The 20,463-nt window shown below is 39.4% G+C and overlaps 2 protein-coding genes across 3 annotated transcripts in view; both read left to right on the top strand.

Annotated features, from left to right (window-relative positions):
• The window catches only part of GNPTAB (N-acetylglucosamine-1-phosphate transferase subunits alpha and beta), a 64,553-nt gene extending 57,267 nt beyond the window's left edge, over positions 1-7,286 (top strand). Inside the window, exons 20-21 of the mRNA XM_037068036.1 lie at positions 2,487-2,577; positions 4,797-7,286. Of these exons, the coding sequence (XP_036923931.1) occupies positions 2,487-2,577; positions 4,797-4,874 (169 nt within the window). The 3' untranslated portion in view covers positions 4,875-7,286. The remainder of the gene's footprint in view (positions 1-2,486; positions 2,578-4,796) is intronic.
• A 7,461-nt stretch (positions 7,287-14,747) lies between these two features.
• The window catches only part of SYCP3 (synaptonemal complex protein 3), an 8,886-nt gene continuing 3,170 nt past the window's right edge, over positions 14,748-20,463 (top strand). For both annotated transcript variants that reach the window (XM_037068040.1, XM_037068039.1), the window contains exons 1-6: positions 14,748-14,936; positions 16,322-16,471; positions 16,898-16,964; positions 17,136-17,170; positions 18,671-18,788; positions 19,562-19,661. In XM_037068040.1, the coding sequence (XP_036923935.1) occupies positions 16,339-16,471; positions 16,898-16,964; positions 17,136-17,170; positions 18,671-18,788; positions 19,562-19,661 (453 nt within the window). In that variant the 5' untranslated portion in view covers positions 14,748-14,936; positions 16,322-16,338. The remainder of the gene's footprint in view (positions 14,937-16,321; positions 16,472-16,897; positions 16,965-17,135; positions 17,171-18,670; positions 18,789-19,561; positions 19,662-20,463) is intronic.

Here is a 20,463-nt window from a genome sequence, read left to right as displayed (position 1 = left end):
AGTAGTTTGAGAGAGCTTTGATTTCTGTGTTGTACCCATGACAGGAACCAGATGTTCTTGCAGCTCCCCAACCCGGAGCTGCTGCTTCTTCATCATGCTTCTGCATCATCTCTTCTTAAAATATTTAATTAATTTATTTAAAGAGAGGGGAAGGGAGGGAGAAAGAAAGGGAGAGGAACATTAATGTGTGAGGAATACGTTGACTGGTTGCCTATCACACACTCCCAACTGGGGACCTGGCCCATAGCCCAGGCATGTGCCCTGACTGGGAATCAAACCCGTGGCTTTCTCCCTGTTTCCCTCTGTCAAAGTATAGCACTTTGTGCAGTGTACAGCAGTCTGGCTGGTGTGCTTGTCTCTCCTGGGAGCCCTCTTCAGGGGCAGAGATGCTGTCTTACTTGTGTCTGAGCTCACACTACTTCCCTAGCACATAGTAGGTGCTCAGTGGATGGGTGGCTAAGGGAAGCTTGTTTTGCCTCTGGCTATTGTAGGGTTCTCTGGTTGCTGGGACATTCATCAGCTGCGTTCCGGCCATGGCTTCTTAACTCTTTCAATTACTCAGATTCTGAATGACACTGTAGGCCAGGGGTATCAAAGTCATTTTCACCGGGGGTCACAGCAGCCTTGCAGTTGCCTTCAAAGGGCCGAAATAATTTTAGGACTGTATAAATGTAACTACTCCTTAACTGTTAAGGAGCTGAGATTACATTCAGCCCTTTGAAGGCAACTGCAAGCTGATGTGGCCTCCGGTGAAAATGAGTTTGACACCACTGCTGTAGACATTAGAACTGACTGAGCTTGTTCTGAAGAACAGATGCAGGAAATACTGGAGGAAAATGTGTTTGGGAGAGAGTACCATTATGAGTATGTGACTTGAGGTGGAGTCATCTACTACCAGACGGTTGTAAATGAGGATCTGAAACTCAGCTCAGGGGCCTGAATTTGGTAGTTATTAGCATGTCTTCCAAGCTTTATGCTAAGCATTTATTTAAGCTTCATAATAAATTATTCATTTACTTTCAAATTACAGATGAGGAAACTGCTATACAGCGTCTATTCCCAATATCCTATCTCCAAGTTCAGTTGGTTCTACTCTCAGAATGTCTCTGTTGGGGCTTCTTTTCACTCTCCCTGTCCCTCATTTTTTTTCATGCCTGAACTATTGCGACTGCCTGCCTTTGGTCATCAACTTGTAACATCATCCTTCAAATGGTCACATTATTCACCATGACACCCATGTGAGTTCATGCACACACACGCATACTTACTGTCTCATCTGCTTTTCCACTGGAGTATTTGTCCAAACCCCATTTTATCATTTTCCAGAACAGTTGAAGTTCATGCCCAGCTGCCTTCCCCCTGGCTTAGGTGTCCCTGGTGCCACCATGCCTGGCTTCATTCAGTCCTGTAGGATTCAGCTTACCCTCCCTGCCTTCAAGGCTTTAAAGAAATGTCCCATCTCTGAGATGCTTTCCTAGTTTCTGTGAGTTTTTCCATAAGGGTTTGCTTTTGATAATACGTATTTCTCTCCATCTTGTGTGATGGTTAGTTGTCTGCACGTCAGTGACTTCCCAGGCTTGTAAATACTTCGGAGTAGGAAATTCATCTTGTTCATTTCCCTGTAACCACAGGAAGTATTTATTGAGGGACTGAGTGAATAAATGAAGACGAATGAAGAAAGAAAGGTGAATGAAAGTGTCATAGAAAGTGTTCTAGAAACAACTTTCTTTAGAAGTCTTCTCTGCCTGGGTAACTTTTACTAGTTCAAATGTAATGAAAAACTGGAACTCATGTTGGAAATGTACACTGTGCTAACATGTTAGAATTGCCTCCAGGCAGTGTTTTTTGGTTTCACATTGCTTTTGCTCTTGGGTTGGCCAAAAAGTCCGTATGGTTTTTTCTATAAAATAAAGACACAGTTTTCATTTTTACCGATATCTTTATTGATTTGGATGTTTTGAGTGTGTCAGCTGTCTCCCCCATGGTGTAATTCAGCTGTCTTCCCCATGGTGTAATGTTGATTGTTCTCGATGTTTCTATTTGATCACTATCACCTTCAGCTGGTCACCTGACTGGGGAGCATCATCCAGCGAGAAATCTCCAGCACAAAACTTCACAAACCACTTTTGACATGTTCGATTGGTCATAGCTCCTTCTCCGTATACCGCACAAGTCTTTTTTGTGTTTCATTTGCATTTTTACCTTTCTTGAAATAATTCTTTCATCTTCAGTATTAAAATGGCTACACAAAAATTCACCAATTTTGAAAAGTTTTTGTTAAGTGCACTCTGATGTGAGAGCTGTCACAATACAATCTGACAAAATTGTTTCAAATGAAGTTAAAGACAACTAAGCACTGCTAGCGTCATCTTACAGAAGAAAGCAAACTTTTCGGCTAACCCAATGAAATGCTATATAAATAACTCAAGTAATATAGTGAAACCATACATAGAGCTACATAATTGCTTTCTTCTCTCTCTGAATAGGAGAGCATATCGAGACAAATTGAAGTTTTGGACTCATTGTGTACTAGCAACATTGATTATGTTCACTGTATTCTCATTTTTTGCTGAACAGGTAAGTTCTGTATATTTTATATGGGGTTCAAACAGTATTTCTTGGTATATGAGTATCTGATTATTTTAGAAAATGATATAAAGTCACAAGAAAATTTGAATTTCTTTTATTGATTTATAGTTTATATGTCAATATGGGAAATATATTTCATAATATTCAGGCATCAGACATAATACTCTTTTATTCATTTACTGTTATTACTGTTATTCTTTTTACCTGTAACTCAGTAAATTAACTTGCAGACTTCAAACTAAAACTGAAGTCTTAACCCAAAACTACCTAGACCTTTTCATCTGATACTATTTTCATTTTTTCTTAAAACATTTCTAAAAGTGACTGAAGTATCTTCATTTTTCTCACTTCAATTTTCTTAGTCAATTTCTTTTTTTAATTTAATTCTTGTTCAAGTACAGTTTTCTGTCTTATATTCCCAGCCCTGGCCCCCCAGTGCTCCCCCCTCCCTCCCATTTCTGCCCCCCACCTTAGTTATTGTCCATGTGTTCTTTATACTTGTTCATGTGAGTCCTTCCCCTTTTCCCGTGTGATTCTCTCCCCTCTCCCATCTGGTCCCTGTCAGCCTGTTCTGTATTTCAGTTTGTTTGGTCATATTTTGCTTGCTTGTTTGTTTTGTTGTTTAGATTCCTGTTAAAGGTGATATCATATGGTATTTGTCTTTCACTGCCTGGCTTATTTCGCTCAGCATAATGCTTTCCAGTTCCGTCCATGATGTTGCAAAGGGTAGGAGCTCCTTCTTCCTTTCTGCAGCACAGAATTCCATTGTGTAAATGTACCATAGTTTTTTGATCCAGTCATTTACCAATGGGCACCTAGGTTGCTTAGTCAATTTCTTAGGTTGCAGGGCAAGCAACCCTAGTCCCAGCCTCCTTTCCAGGTGGCTGTTGAGTAGAGCTTTTTTTAGCTATTGCTTATGGGAAACTGACACTGAGTTTACTTACAACCAAGAAAGAGGAGGAGGTCGAAGTACTGAGAGTGCCTGGGCTTCCTGCCACAGAGGGAAGGAAATCCAGGAAATGGAGAATTAGGCAGGCACTTTAACCTTCATCTACTTGAGAGGGAATACAAATCTTGCTCTTAATATATGTTGCCATTGTTCCTGGCAGGTAAAAATCTTTTTAAGAATCTTAAAAAGATTGTACCCACTTTTAGAACAGGAGTGCGGTGAGGAACCTGTGGGCCTGTTGTGCTGGCCTGCAGTGGAACAGGGGAGGGACCGTGAGTGAAAGGAGCAGCTGGTGGCAGTGAAAGAGAACTGGGGGTCAGTCTCTCATCTGCGTCGTTTATACCAGCAGAGAACAGGGAACCAAAGAGGCAGGTGGAGAGAGAAGGGAAAAAGAATGAATCTCCTCTCTTCTCTGGCACCCTGCTCTTCACCTACTTGAATCAAATTCCTTTCCCTGCTGTGCTCACAGGGAAACCAGCCCATCTTGCCTCTTCCTCTGTCCCAGAATCCCAGCTCATCATTCACACCATGGGGTTTGTGCTTGTTCAAAGGCTTGCCTCCGCCTCCAGGTGGAGGAGTAGACAGTAGAGTCCCAGCTTGAAGCCATGAAAACGTTTATTTTTTTCATCAAAACTGTATTTTAATGGCGGTCAAGTTTCTATTTCAGATTTATCATAATAGACTGTTTCCCTGAGAAAGAAATATTTGTCCAAATGAACTTTTTGTCTTGCAACCTACTCATAAATTGGGTATTACCTGTGTTTTCAAATGATTGTTGCTATGTTTAAGTGTAGAGGGAAATGGTGATAGGATTTTAATAGAGGTTTTTAACAGTTTTTTAAAAGAATTCTGTCTTGCATATGCAGTCATTTTCAAACCTGGAGACAGCATCTTAATGGCTATAAAAGAGCCAGTTTCCATCAATAGAGATTCTGACTTGACAGATATCTTGAAAATAAATATGCATGGTAATCACTCTGTAAAAATCGGTAGCTATAGATCTTTAAAAAGTGAAGTGTGGACCAAAATAATTGTAATCCTTGTGGGTTTAAATATTTTGTGGGACCATCTAGGTATGTTGACCCTATAAAGCCAAACAAAAGTAGTGGTTGATTTGGTTTTGGGAGGATTAACAAAATTTGTTTGCAGTCTGTTTTCTTATGTGTAAGACTGGACATGGTTAAGGTTATGTGACTCTCAGAAAGTTTATAGTTTGTCAACATGGAAATTAAAATTTATTTTCTGTTTCATCATTTAGTTAATCGCACTTAAGCGAAAGATATTTCCCAGAAGAAGGATACAGAAAGAAGCAAGTCCCGATCGAATCAGGGTGTAGAAGATCTTCATTTGAAAATGATCTACCTCAGCATTCACTGAGCATTTTAAAGCTTGACATCAGGGGATGCTTGGCCAGCTTGGCCTGAAGAAGGAAAAACATCCAGCACAATACTTGTTTTGTGGCGTGAATATAGCCTACTGACCAGGGATTATTTAACCCACACACTAAAAACTTGTGTGGTGAACAGTTCTGAACTGGTTTTACCTTTAAAGTATTTGCTCATGGACTTGTCATTCTCCTAACGAAAGGCTCGCTGACAAGAGACAGCTGCCAAGTTCCCACGGCAACCATCGCCAACTAACTTTAATGTTAAGAAACCCAGGCCAGCTTGGGATTGCTGAGAGACCCTGATTTTGCATTCCAAAGCCTTTTGCTATGGTTTTACATTTTTGGTCTTTTGTTTTCCTTTTTCCCCATTTCCCATTTTTAAAATAGGTAGCTGCTAAGTCAACTAATTATTTTTGCTTCTGAAAATAATGAATTACAATGTCTAAACATGTTTCTATAGATATTTAAATAATGCAGCAGTATCACCTATTGGCAATACCTAAATTATGTATTTTATTAATGTTTAAGACTCTTAAATGGGCTTAAATAACTTACAACTACTGAGAAGCTCAGTGACTGACATCTTAAACACTTTAGCCCCTAAGCGTACTGTGATTTTGATGTGACAGCCTAATTACGAAGGGCTAGAGTTAAGTAGCGGAGCTACTCCTCAGATGTAATCATGTTTGGAAATGTACATATACAAACAGAAGTGCCTCATGTCAGAAATGAGTACTGCTGATGGTACTGGCACCTTATAGTGTTGGTTTTTTAACACCCATCAGTATATTCCAGTTGGTTTCATAATTGCAGGGATCAGCAAAGTTTTTCTGTAAAAAGCCACATAGTGAATATTTGCAGGCCACGTCTGCCTTTGTTGCATTTACTTCTTTATTGTTTGGTCAGCTGAAAACATATTTTTAACCTTTAAAAATGACAAAACCATGTTTAGCTTATAGCTGTATAAAAACAGGCCACCAGCTGGATCTGGCCTGCAGGCAATTGTTGACTGATGATCAGGATTGAAAATTTGTATTTATGTATGACATGCAGCCATATTTTATTTGTATCATTGTGCAGTGGATTTCTGGAGACCAGATCCCATGAATCCTTTTGGAACTCTGACAGATATGTAGATCAGGATCTCAACAGTATTCTTTCAAAATGGCACACACATTTTGTAAAAAAGAACCTGTGATGTAAATATTGTGTTTGTGCTGTAAGGATTATGTATTTCTAAAACTGAAGTCACATTTCAAAAACTGAAGTCTCATACCAACCTACATTTTGTCTAATGCTTGATTTTTAAATCTTTGAAGAGCGAGTTTATTCCGTACTCCCTTGAGTGCTTATACAGTGTGTCAGGGTCTGTGCTGAACACTATTGAAAATAAGTGGAAAGTAGTGTAAGGCTGTGGTAGTATTAATAATTTACTGGGGAATGTCATTTTGTAGGAGGGAAATAATTTCTAAATGGGATTTATCATGTACAACTTTAGGGGGTGTCTGGGACCATTTTTAAAAGTGAAGAATTTATTCTAGAAAGGTAGAGAAACGATTGGGTGTGATGGAGATTTCTGAGGTTTGGAGAATGTAATTCACATCTAATTGTATCAAGAGTTTAATCGATAATGGGATGAATATTAGAACCATAGAATATTCATAGAATCATTCACCTAATGCTTCTATAGAATCATTAAGGACAGAGGAACCTCAGAAGTTGATGAGTAATCAAGTGGTTTCAAAATTTTTAAAGCCTCAGATTCATTTTAGTTCAAATGAAATTCTGTTGAAGGCCAGTGTGTAATACAGAAGGAAAGCTGTTCATCTGGCTTCATGCCAAGGGGTTGCCTCCAAACTCCTAGGCCTCACAGGCAGAGTTTCAAACCGACCTGGACCATGCCCTGCATTTTATCTATAACCAGGGTCAGGAAGATTATGTGACTTGCCCAAGGTCTGACAGCCACTTAGAGGCACAGGTGGATTAGACCCCAAGGCATCTTGTTTCTTTTTTACCTCATCCCCAGCAGGCCGTGTTGACACCCCATGACAAAATGTGACAAGCAGGTAAAGCACCCACTCTGCAGTCAGATTCCTGGGGTTTAAGTCCTAGGTCCTGGACATTGTTGGCTACGATTCAGTTTTCTAAAATGTGAGAGGCGATGCTGGTGTCTAAAGGAAATGACATGTAATGCACCCTGCTCAATGCCCAGTAAATGTCAGTGGCGATGATGGTAGTGGTGAAAATTTGCATAAAGGATCATGTCCAGGCCAGGGGTGAGGTTTTTAGTATAGACAGGATGAAATGATTATATTGCCCTTAGGTAAGTGACACATTTTTTAATTAAAACTTTTCTGCCTACTTTATTTTTTTCAAAAGTGTTTTTTAAAAAGATTATTCTACACATACCACTAAGTATATAAATAATAACTAACAGATCAAGGATCTAAAAGAAAAATATAACCACACTTCAGATCACCAAAACATTTAAGAGAGAAACAGCACCAACCCCACACAAATTCTTGCAGAGTGTAGAAGAGAGAAGGAAAACACTCCCTTTCCTTGAGGTCAGTATAAACCCACACCAAAGCCTGGCTCAATTACCATCAAAATTTGGTACTCTGTTACCATCAGAGACAGGTACTCTGCCAGTTACCATCAGAGAGGAAAGCCATAGGTCATCAATGTCATGGATCCCAAATGAAACACTGGTAAGCCAAATTTAGTTATTCCCCAAAGGAGCAACTTCTTATGATCAAGGTGAGTCCACCCCAGGAACACGAAGTTGGCCCAACACTTCAAATTCAAATGGCCAGGACCGAAAAGAGAACGCATGATAATCTCAACAGAACTTTCTTTAAAAAAGATTATTATAAAACTTTTTAAAGTAGTCTAGCACAAGGACTTCCCATCTGTTCATCAGTTATTGAGATCTTGCCACACTTGTTTGCTCTGTTCTCTTATTTGTTGATATATTTTAAAGTGAATCTGCCTTCATGGAGACAGGAGTACAGGGCCCCGGTTGTTGAGCTAAGGGGTTTCTTGCCTGTGTAATTTCTCCTTCCCATTTGCATTAATAGCTGTGTCTTACTGAGGACCTTCTGTGTACTAAATGCTTCATGTTCATAAACTCCTTTCATCCTCATCCTATCCCTGTTACCTTTGGGGCCTAACTCGTTTAAGTGCCTTGCTTGAGGTCTAACTATTAAGTGGTAGAACACCAGCTTTTGACCTAAGTCACTCCAAAATTTGCTCCTAGCCACTAAGATTCACTTGAATTTGCAAGGGACAAATTGTAACTCAACCTGCTTAAGGAAAAAAAACAAGGAAGCATGAAGGAGACAGGTAATGTGCCAGGACTGTTGCTCAATACAGCCCATCCCTGTCTCTGCACGTTAGCTTTTCTCATTGTGGGTTCGTAGCAGCTCCTAGCTCATCTCTCAGGAAACAGGATGCTTCCTCTCTGGCTCCAACTGTAGAAAACCTTGGTGGAGATGTGTTACTCTGATTGGCTTAGTCTGGGTTCTGTGCCTAGGGGGTGGAGACTTACCAAAAGAAGTAGGGAGGGGTTCTGGGCTGCCCCCGAACACTAACTTTACAGAATAAAGATTGGGTGCACATGGAAGAACAAATTCTAGATTACTCAAGTTGAAGGTAAGTTGCCATACTAAAAGCAATTGGAAAAATCAAATTTGTTGGTTAGAATACAGTGAACCTTATAAATTTTTCATTATTGAGAGGATTCAAAGAAATGTTTGTAAAGCAAACCCTGCCACACAACAAATACTCTATAAATGGCTCACTATTATGGTTCACGATTGGTCCCAAGTTATTTTTTTTGCTTTCCTCTGCTTTTCCTCCCCTGCCAGTCTCACTTGTGGTCGCATACGGTGCCAGCCACATTGCATTTTCCCAAACACCATGTATTGTATTTTTATGCCCCTATATGCTTTCAAATGCTGTCATTATTGCTTGACTTGCTGTGTATTTCTCATCTAGCTGTTAAACTCCTCATATCTCAAGGTCTGTCACCAATAGTTCATCTACTGAGAAGTTTTCCAAGAAACTGACTATATCACCTTGAGTTCTTTGACACAATAAGGAAATAAGGAATGGAATGTTTAGGCTTTCAAATGGCCTTAACAAGATTATTTATGCACAACTGGTTACTAAAAAAAAAATAATGAGAAAACATTGTCAGGAATCCAGGTAATTAGAGTCAATGGATGATATACATGGAGAAGTATTAATGTGGTTTTCTAAGAATTAGCACTGAGACTTGAACTAGGCAGTCTAGGAGTGTGATCAAGTCAATAAAACTCTGAAGCCTTCATTTGTCACATCTTAGATTTAAAAAATGGAAAAATATGTAATTAAAGATATAAAAATGTGCAGAGCTGGTAGCAAACTAAGACAGGAACAAAACAAAATATATTTTTAAATTATTTGCAGGAAAATACATGCAATGCACAGAAAAAAGAATGAAAGGTAATACTGCACATTTAAAATTGTGTGTTATCTCTTGGTAAGGAGATGGAGTTTCATTTTCTTCATAACATTTATTTTCTAAAAATTGATTTACAATAAATATGTACTACTTTTATAACCAGAACAACAATTTCACAGTAAATGTTAGGTGAAACTCTAGTGACCCATATTAAATTTTTAGAGGAAAATAGAATACTCTGTTAGCCAACCACAGGAAAGCTAAACTGATTTCATTTTAAGAGACTTAAAAGAGACTTAGTGTGATGAAACAGTAGTTCTAATTCTTGTGTTTTTACTTTGTTGGGTGAGAATTAAAATTTGAAGCAAACACAGATAAGTTCTTTATTGGGATGCTAAACATCAATAGATGACATAATACAACCTTGATTATTCATGGGACAGGCAACTCATTTCCTTTCTGTTTTTCACATTTCTAAGTGTCCTAGCATTTGAGAAAAGGCAATGGCATTAGTAAGTCACCAGATAGAGATGCTGAGCTGTCTTTGTTATATGTGACAACAAGTTAGTGGTGCCAGACTTTAGGTGGTATGAGAATATGCTGGAGAATTTATTTAAAATGCATATTCCCAGTCCCCACTTACAAAGTTAATTTGGTAGGCCTTGAATGAAGCCTTGGAATCTGAATTTTAACACTGTTTTCTCACTTCATCCTCTGCAAGTGATCTTGATACAAGCTGGTCTATGAATCACACTTTTAGAAACTCTGATATCTGAAGCCATGTGTAATATGAAAACATTTAGAGAAAGGATACAAATGGAGGGAAAAAAAGACAAGTCCTGGGGAACTCCAACACCTGAGTACATTGATGAAAAAAGAATTAGCAAAGATTCCGAGAAGTTGCAAGAACGGTAAGAGGATAATGACAATGTTCTATGCAAGTCAAAGGAAGATACAATGAAGGAGGAAAAAAGAGTGGGCAACAAGTTTTGATTCTTGCTGAGAGTCAAATGAGGTGAGGACCAGAGAATGCCTACTGATTTAGCAACATGGAGGTCACCAGTCACTTTGGAGTTAGCACAGGTTTGAAAAAGTGGGAGGGGCCCAAAGTTGGTTTAGAGTGGTTATAAAAGGGTACATAGTAGAAGAGGAAATCGAGGCAACAAGCTCAGATCATTCTAGAAACTGCTAAGATGCAGACATAGAGGAATGGTAGCTTTTGGAAATAAAACAAGTATTTGTAAAGGTTAATGAGAGGAAGAAAGAAAAAATAGTGGCTAATGTAAGAGTCTTGCGAGACAAGAAGCCATGGAACTCAGAACAATGAGGGGACATCTCTCCTAGCCTAAGAGGAGGGAAGAATGGACAGACGTATGGGTGGGTTGTATAGGTTAGATGGCAGAAGATTTGACAGTTTCAGTCAGAACTACTTACACAGAAAAAATAGGAAGAGCCAAATATTAAGCATAAAAGCAGGCGGCAGATTTGAAGTTTGAGAAGTGGGGAAAGGGGCTTAAAGTGGTAACTGGGGAGAATTAGTTGGCCAGAAGGAAATGGGAGAATCTGGGGCAATGTTGAGGGCCCAATTGAGGCTGGAGTTCTTAAGTTGAAAGTACTACAAATTTGCTCCACTTGGGTAATTTTCTCCAGAGGCAACAGAGCTGAGGTGAGCACAGAGAAAGATAGTTGGATGTTTGCAGAAATAACATTTTGCCAAATGCAATTAAAGCACAGGTTGTTACTTGCAAGAAACTGACTGAAATGATGGAATTTAAATCTAAGACAGGTATGGTGTGTGGAGGGGATGTTGCTCATGGAGAGAGGGAAAGTAAAAGTGTAATGGATTGGAAGTCTTGATGAGACCAGCAGATTGTCATAGTGGGAGCTGATGAGACTAAGTGAGCTGGAAAGATAGGAGGTATTGGTTTGAGGATAGGCTGTATGAAATAGGAATTCTGAAGGTGGAGCAGCTTCGGGTGTGGCCATGGAAGTTGGGGGACTTGGAATGGAGTCATGGCGTCTGCACACAGGTCATTTTAGATGAGGACATTAAGGAACTGGGAGCAGAAATCAAGGGCAGAAGACTGTGCCAGATGCTATAGGGTTCAATGAAAGCACAGGGGGAGCAAAGAGATAGATATCAAAACTGCTTGGGACTTTTCTCCACGGTGGCTGCACTAACCTGCATTCCCTCAAAAAACTAAAAATGGAACTGCCTTTTGACGCAGTGATTCCACTACAGGGATTATACCCTAAGAATCCTGAAACACCAATTCCAAAGAACTGATGCACCTCTATGTTCATAGCAGTGTTATTTACAATAGCCAAGTGTCAGAAACAGCCTAAGTGCCCATCAGTAAATGAGTGGATAAAAAAACTGTGTTACATTTACACAATGAAATAGTATACAGCAGAAAGAAGGAACTCCTACCCTTCCCAGCAGCACACATGGAACTGGAGAATATTATACTAAGTGAAATAAGCCAGGTGGTGAAAGAAATACATCATGATCTCACCTATACGAGGAACCTAATGAATAAAGCAAACTAATGAGTAAAATAGAACCAGAGGCATGGAAACAAGGAACAGACTGACAATGACAAGAGTGGAGGAGGAAGGGCAATAGGGTGGAAAGTAGGGGAAGGGTCTAGTCCAGGAACATAGGTGAATGGCCCACAGTCATGAACAACAGGGTGGAGATTGACTGTGAAAGTTGGGGGGGGGGGCGCTGAGCAGAGGAGAGCAAAGGGAGAAAGATTGGGAAAACTGCAATAGAAAAATAAAATATTTAATTACAAAATTTTAAACAAAAAAGACTGCTTGGGACATCTGCGTAAAAGATTAACTTTCCAAATTATGCATTGATTCTTCCAAAATTTCTAAGGTGAGTGAAATTACAGGGGGTATGCGACAGAATCATGAGAAAATTATGTTGCTTACAGAAGAAAGTGATAGCGTGATCCCAAGGGAAAGGTCTAGGGCAATAGGACGAAAGGAAACCTGAAGAAGAGGTGCAGTGAGGAGGCAAATAAGAGAGATAGTGTGAGAGGGCAGCTGCTATTAAGCTCTCCTGTGGGGACCTGGAGGGAAAGAGCCCCTGGCTAAAGGAGTGTTTGGAACTTGAGAACAAACAAAAGTTTGATGTGCGAAGGGTCACCTCACTACATTTTAATACAATCAATATCATCTCCCAATTATAAGAAAAATTAGATGGGACGACATGTGAGAGATTAGCCTCAAGACTTTGAATGCACTGACTTCCACAGGGTCCTAAACCAGTCTACACAAGCAGTTTTCCTTTTGATTAAATAGTTGTTGATTTCTTAGATCCTTTTTGAGAAATGTTTTCTTAAAGACTCCAAATGCCTGTGACATTTTGTATAGTCTAAGTAAGTCTTACATATTAAAGAACTGTTATATTTTCCTTTCAAAAATTCACATTTGTTAACATTTATAATATTTATAATTAAAACCTATATTTTCTTTGTTGTTAAATGTGTGTGGCACTAGTAGGCATGCATATGTTTGATATTGAGGAAATAGTATACCAGACTCAACCAAATAAGTTATTAAAAGTAACTAAAGTATTTAGCAAGTTGCTGGATGTAAGAATAAGATCCGTATTAGAAATCAACTGGATTTTTATATATCAGCAGCAATTAGAACAATATATAAATAAAATGCATTTATAAATAAATTTAATAAAAATCCAAGCCTGAACAGAGAAAAAATAACTGTATTGAATGATATTAATGTTTAAATAAATGGAAAACGCACTATATTCAAGAATAGGAAAACTCAGTTCTCTCCAAATTATTTTATAGATTCAGGGTAATTCCAATAAAAATCTAGCAGATTTTTTTTCATTGAACTTAGAAAACTGATTCTGAAGTTTATTTGAAAAGCAAAAGTTCAACAGCACAGGCTACTCCTGAATAAAAAAAACACAGGACTTTCATGTTTAGTCAGTGAAACTGACTTCCTTATTAGTCAGTGAAAACTGGTTTTGGGACAGGGATAGTCTGGCTAAATGATCAGTGGAATAAGCTGGAGAAGCAGACTCAAAAACATACAGAAACTTGACGCCTGACATATGTTATAGGAAAGCATGCACTATTCAATAAATTGGTTACCACATAGGCAAAAAATAATTAAATCCTTCCTCACACCATGCACAAAAAATTAATTCTAACTGAACAAATCCTTAAAAATGAAAAAACCTTTATACTTTTATGACTTCAAGATAAGGAGAAGTCATAAAGGTTAATATCCAGCATATATAAAGACCTACAAGTCAATAAGATACATGCTACTCAATGAAAAAATTAGCAAAAACCAAAAATATTTTAGTGAAAAGAAAATAAAAATGTCTAATAAGCATAACAAGATCTTAAACTTATGACTAGAGAAATATAAAAGAATAACCCAAAGATATTTTGCACCTACCAGAATGACAAAACTAAGAAATCCAATTATACCAAGTGATGATGAGTACATTGAACAATTGGGACACCCTATGTTGATGGGAATATAAATTGAAAACCAACTTGGCATTGCTGAGTATCATCTAACCTATGACTTAGCAATTTCACACCTGTATACTCTGTAAAAACTTCAGCATATGTGCAGGAGATTAGAACATTTATAATAGCATTGTTTATACAGGCTGCAATCTTAAAAAATAACCCACCTGTCCTCTGACAAGAAAATGAATGAATAAATTTTGGAATTGTGTTACAGTGGAAAATTGAATATACAGTAGTGAAAATGAAAGAACTGTAGCTACATGTAATAATATAGATTTTTCAGTAACATAATGTTAAGCAAAATGTGAGTGGCAGAATACTACATAGAACATGGTAGAATCTTCTGTACTGTCCCAACACAAACAAAACTAGGCAGGGTTGTTTAAGGACACATACATGTAGTAATGAAACTTAGAAAATGGGAGGAGTGAATATTCACACAAAATTTAGGAAAATGTTTTCAAATATCTCTGAATGGAAAATGGGGAGATGTGATGGAAAGGACTTCCCGAGGAGATTCATTGGGTTCTGGTAAAATTTCACTTCACAAATTAGGTAGTGTATTTATCATACTTTATAACTTACATATGCTTCTGCGACTTTCAAATATAACCTTTTTAAATTAAAATTTGAAAAAGAAAGAAACTGGGAAGCAACGGGCCTCGAGAACATTACCCATAGGCCACAGCGCGCAAGGCGCTCTGAGCCAGCAGCCTCGCGACCCCTCACTCACAGCGGGCGGAGCGCCGCCACCGACTTCACGCCTGCGCACTGCGACCAGCCAATCAGCGACGCTTCTGGGCCAGGCGAGACTGGCTTTCCTCGCGCGCGAATTCGGGGCTATTTCAGAGGAGCGTCGAGGCTTCGAAGCGGGAGCGCTTGGGTGAGGAGCCCGGGCTCTGGTGAGCGGCGTTCTGGCGCCGCTGGGCGGAGGCCTGTGGTTGCGGTCATTAGCCGTTGGGTGGCTTTTCGGGCCTGAGGAGCGTAGGAGTGTGTCCAGGGTGGGAGTCGAGGCAAAGCTTACGCTCGATCTGAGAGGTAAATCTTTCTAGTTGGCTCCACCTGGGGCCTCGGACGGGAACATGAGGGCAGCGCCTTGAGCTCGCAGGGGGCGAGAGAGGCCGAGAGGCGACTGGTGCCCCGGGGCCACTACGGCTGAGGGCGCTACCGGGCATGAGGGGTCGAGGCGGCTACCGGGGAGGGAGAGGACCTCCGCCGGGAAGAGGAGCCCCGGGGCTGATGCGGCGACCGGAGAAGAGGAGGCCCCTGGGGCTGGAGGGCCAAGGGCTTGACCGGGGTCCAGGGGGCGACCGCGGCCGAGGGACCTGGAACGGGCGAGAGGCCGAAGACGGGACCGGGCCGAGGGGGGCGACCGCGGCTGAGGGGCTAAGGAGGCGACCGGGGACGAGGAGGTGACTGGGGCCGGGGGGGCGTCCGGGGCTGAGGGAACTCGAGTGGGAAGAGCGGCCCGTGGGCTGGCGGGGCGACCGCGGGCAAGGACGCCACCGGGGCCGAGGGACCCTGGACGGGCGATGGGTCGACCGGGGGCGAGAAGACGACCTGGGCCGAGGGCCACGGGGGCGACCGGGGGCGAGGAGAAGCCCGAGGGTGAGGCACTTGGAGCGGGGAGAGGGTTCCCGGGGCCGGCGGGGTGACGGGGCAGAGGGACCTGGAGTGGGAAGCGGGGTCCCGGGGTTGGGGGGCCACGTGGGCGACGGGAGCAGATGGAGTGAAGGGGCGACTTGGGCCCGACGGGTGGGGCCCGGGACCGGTGGAGTCCCCCACCCGGCCGAGCGGGCTGGCAGGGCCGAGGGCTAGCTCGGTCCGGGTGTGGGCGGGCTTCCAGTCCGGGGAGGGGGCCGGGGGGCGGCGGGCGCGAGGCTGTGGGCCGAGCGGGGTCCGACAGGCACCCTCGGGGCCCGTCCGTGCCACCACGACTTCGCTTTGGGACTGATACGCAAGAACTGTGTCAGCCCAGATTTAGCGGGACTCGGGCAGAGGCTGGAATAAGGGTCTGTGCGCCCGGGCTTCTCTGAACTCCCCGTAGNGGGGGGCGGCGCGCGCGCGAGGCTGTGGGCCGAGCGGGGTCCGACAGGCACCCTCGGGGCCCGTCCGTGCCACCACGACTTCGCTTTGGGACTGATACGCAAGAACTGTGTCAGCCCAGATTTAGCGGGACTCGGGCAGAGGCTGGAATAAGGGTCTGTGCGCCCGGGCTTCTCTGAACTCCCCGTAGCGGCGCACCTGCAAGCAGGGTTGATGCTCTCATTGTCTCCACTTTTGGACCGTAAAAATAAATGAGGAGATTCCTAAATGTCGTTCAACTAAGATCATCTTTGATGCTTCTAATTTTGAGGTCTACCGGTTTATTTAAATGATATCTTTGGATTCAGACGGTTTGAAATATTTATTTTTTTTTGAAGTCAGGAAACATCTAAATATGTTGCCCTCTGGAAGAAAACATAGCGGGAAACCTGGGAAGATATCAATGGAGGATCAGCTTCTAAGAGCCTTTGACTTTGGGAAAGAAGATAGAAAACATCTGAGTGGTCCAGAGGAGGATGTGACTCATGGTACAGTATATCTAATATTGCTGTGCAGTGACCATGCCCTACAGTTCATTTATTTTGAACCTCCCGAATTTTAAATGATAGTAAAACTTTGTCAAGCATTTTAATATAGTTCATGTTTCTCATCTGGAGTTAGAGTAGCTTATATAGCTACTTGCATTTTCAGTCACTATTCCCAAAATGTCTAATAAATAGTACATGGCTTACTCTGACATTAATACAGGAAAACTTGCAAAATTGTTCCTGTAAGATGGTCCTGGATCTTGATTTAATTCCACCTGATTTACAGAGAAAGCACTGTGATTATGTATCTCCTTTAAAAAATTCATGTGGCAAAAAACTTAAATGACCTCAAAACTAAGATACTAAAATTACCAAAGTAGCATACTTAATTTTAAAAACATTTTAATTTTTTTATTGTTGATGCAGCAAAGACTCCAGCAGTTGATAAGCTTGGGAAGAAAAGGACTTCTGCAGGACTACTTAAAGATATGGGGTAATGTACTCAAAATAATTTTTGCCTGTTAGATAAAGCACTTTAAGAAAGTACTTTGGTTGTCCAATGAGTATTACATGTAAAATACTGGGTGTGGGATATTTCTTCCAAAACAAGCATGATATTTTATGGCTCTCTAATTAAAAGTCTTTAAATGTACTTTGTTTACAGAGGTGAAGTACAGAGTATGCTGCAAAAAATTGGAGGTATGTTTTAGGAGATACTTGTATTTAATCATTATTTTAAGCCAAATAACTTGTACAATAATCAGTGTATTCAAGACGGTCATTTAATGCCTTGTTCTTATATATACAATTTTGCATAAGTGTACTACGTAATTTAGCTCCATAGATTTTCTTACTTAACCTTTTCCAGTTATTGATGTGAAGAGTGCAAATGGTACTAACAATGGTGAGTAGTACTAGAATGGTGCTTTTATTTTATACCTGTGTGAATTTAATGGACTGAAATTTTAGGACAAAATGGATTGGAAAAGTCTTTATACTTTGAATGTTTTTTTGTAGACTTTTCTACAGACTGAACACACACACATACCTATATATATGTCAGTTTTCCTTTTTCTCAATTTAGTTATTTTGTATGACAGTCTTTTGTGTTTTTTTCTGTAGCAGTGTAAATTCTGTAGCAGTTATCTTTTTCAGCGTAAATTGAAGCCTTTAACTTTTTATTGTTATTTTTACATTAAACAATGTAGTTGAGAATTTAAAACAGCCTTGCTAGATAGTAATAAATGTATACTCAGATAAGAAGTTCATAAACTTTAAATATGTCAAATGTCAATTACATGAACTGTGCTGGAGATATAATACCCAAAAAAGAGTCAATACTTGACTTCTCTATATGGCACATTCATCACACAGTCAAGTCTTTTATGAAAACTTTGCTCTATTGGGTAGTGGCAAAATGATTATTTTGTAATTATATATATATTTTTTATTGATAGATATTGGATATATAAAATATATAATAATGCAGCTTCATAATAATTACTGAAGAATAACTATTGATGGTAGATCTGTATGCACATGTTTAGCAAAGCATTACTTAAAAAGTATTAAAATTTCATGAAATACAGTACTTAGGGACAAAAATCTGCTATAAAATTCCCCATGAAAGTATTCAAAAAAGGTTATATAAAGAATTTATCTAGGTACTTCCTTAACATTTTTCTATGCTCGATTTTTGTGTCATTTACAAAATTATATGCTTAAAATTATCACCAACTACATTTTTAAAAAATAATTCTCTTACAACGTTGTATCCTTTTTGGATTTAAAAAATACTTTTGTGTGTTTCATATACTGAATTCTAACAGTAATTCATCTAAATGTGTTGTTTCAGTTGGGGAGTATTTTATAAATTTAGAAAGATTTAGCCTTTGTTGTTTTCTTATGAGGAAAGTAAAGCCCATCCTTGAGACCCTTTTTTCCTTTTATTGGCTCTTTTTAATCATCTATAAATTTTAAAAAGTCTCTAGCTAGGAAAATCAGAACTGAGATACTAATAACTAAAAGTTTTCTTAGAAAAAACCACCTCACTTTTGATATACCTATTTTAAATTTAATTTTAAGTGTCTTTCTGAAACTGTTAAACCAACTTTACCCATATTTATTTAAATATGTGGGCACAAAATACGTAATTTTCTTCAATATTGCATTTTAATGAATATTTTATTTTCCATATAGTTGACATTAGCAGTTCTCTTCTTGCAAAGAAAAAAAGACTAGTAATGTATACCAAGGCTTCCCTCAAAACCAGTAACCAGAAAATTGAACATATTTGGAAAACCCAACAAGATCTAAGGTATGATTATTGGTTCTTTCACAACTGTAACATTTTTATCATTTAATATTATTCATTAGTGCACATTATGAAAAATACTGTTGTCTGTTTATTGGAGTCTCCAGTAAAAATATTTAGCTTGATTTTTCTCTAAGTCTTTTAGTCCAGTACACTCACTCCTTCATAGACTTGAAATATATTTCCTAGAAATCAATAGGTTATTGCTTTCCCCTTTTAAATAAAAGTTAAGATGTTTTTCTCTAAAGATAATTTGTCTTTGTTATAAAAATACACTAGCTGAATAAAAAGTAAATGTCAGCTGTTTAACAGTGTGGAAAAAGATCAGTCTTAATATTGTAAATGATTTGTATATTTAAGCTGAAGTAACTTCTTTGGCATAAAATCATTTTGTACCAAAATAGGCAAAAACTAAGTAGAATGTCTATTTGGAAACATCTGATATGATAAATATAATGGCTTCATTGAATTTATCATGTCAAACTTATATACAGTAGGAGAAAATGACAAACTGGCAGTAAAATGGAGTTTTCTGGAAAATTCATATATACAACAAAATGTTTTTACTTTTTGAGAGCTAAAGTATATGGGAGGGTTTTTGTGTTAGGTTTAGGAGAATAAATATGTTTGGAATCATAATTTTACTTCTAGTTTCATATCTGAAATTTTAGAGTGCTTTTATTGCTTTCTTTATTACAGTAAATTATGTAAAGTCAATTTTGTTTTTACTGTTTTTCCCATATTGATATGAAGTATGACATATCAATTTTTTACAGGCAGAAGCTTAGTCAGGAATTTTCTCAGCAGTTTCTGACTTTGTTTCAGCAGTGGGAGAGAGATGTGCAGAAAGCTGAGGAACAAGAAGAAAAACTAACTGTATGTAACATCATGCTTAACCTTATTTAACCAAGTGTCAAGTAGGAATGGAGAGCCTAGCCTTGTAGGGGACCCACAGAACTCAGGTTTCACTGCCCATTGCTGGCTATATGTTTTGGTCCTGCTGAATGGTAAATCAGAGAGATATAAGCACAAACCACATTCATAAAAGCTGATGGTGTTTGCTTCCTATATTGATTGGGATTCTTTTAGTTCCAAATGACAGAAATTTGCCAAAGTACAAAAGGATTATACATTTACATAAAAGAAGACCCAGGGTTAGTTTAGCTTCAGGCATAGCTGGGTGGTCTGGGGAACAATTGCTCATGTGGTATCATCTTGGCACTGTCTCGTTCTTAGGCTGTCTCAGTGTGGTAAGATAGGTTGTTGCAATCCCAGACAAGTTCAGTAAGCTCAGTGGACTCTAGCAGAAAAGTAACTCTAGCAGAAAACTCCTCTGAAGGAAAATCACTGATCAGTTTGGACTGTTTGCCCATTATTGAACCAATCATTATGGTCAGAACATGATTTACTCTTGCATTAACCTATTTAGTGGGAGATGGAAGTCAGCACCACATATATAACCACGTTATCCTTTTATTCCATACTTAACATTGTTTGTGAAATTATCACACGTCTTATCTAAGAGCTAAGGTGCTATTCCTAGCAAATAATTTTAAGTGTTGGTTGACCAGCCCAGTTATACAAATGTTAAATTTAAATATAACAAGGGGAGACATTGAGTAAGCCACTGGCGTGAGTCTAGATTTCAGGAAAGAAATAAGAAACATATTAAGTTGAA

Source organism: Sturnira hondurensis, unplaced genomic scaffold (genome assembly GCF_014824575.4).
Source record: "Sturnira hondurensis isolate 20B ecotype Veracruz unplaced genomic scaffold, ASM1482457v3 Scaffold0017436, whole genome shotgun sequence".
Taxonomy (NCBI): Eukaryota; Metazoa; Chordata; class Mammalia; order Chiroptera; family Phyllostomidae; genus Sturnira; species Sturnira hondurensis.
The sequence above is the reverse complement of the archived record's forward strand: the minus strand, read 5'-3'. Positions and strand labels throughout refer to the sequence as shown.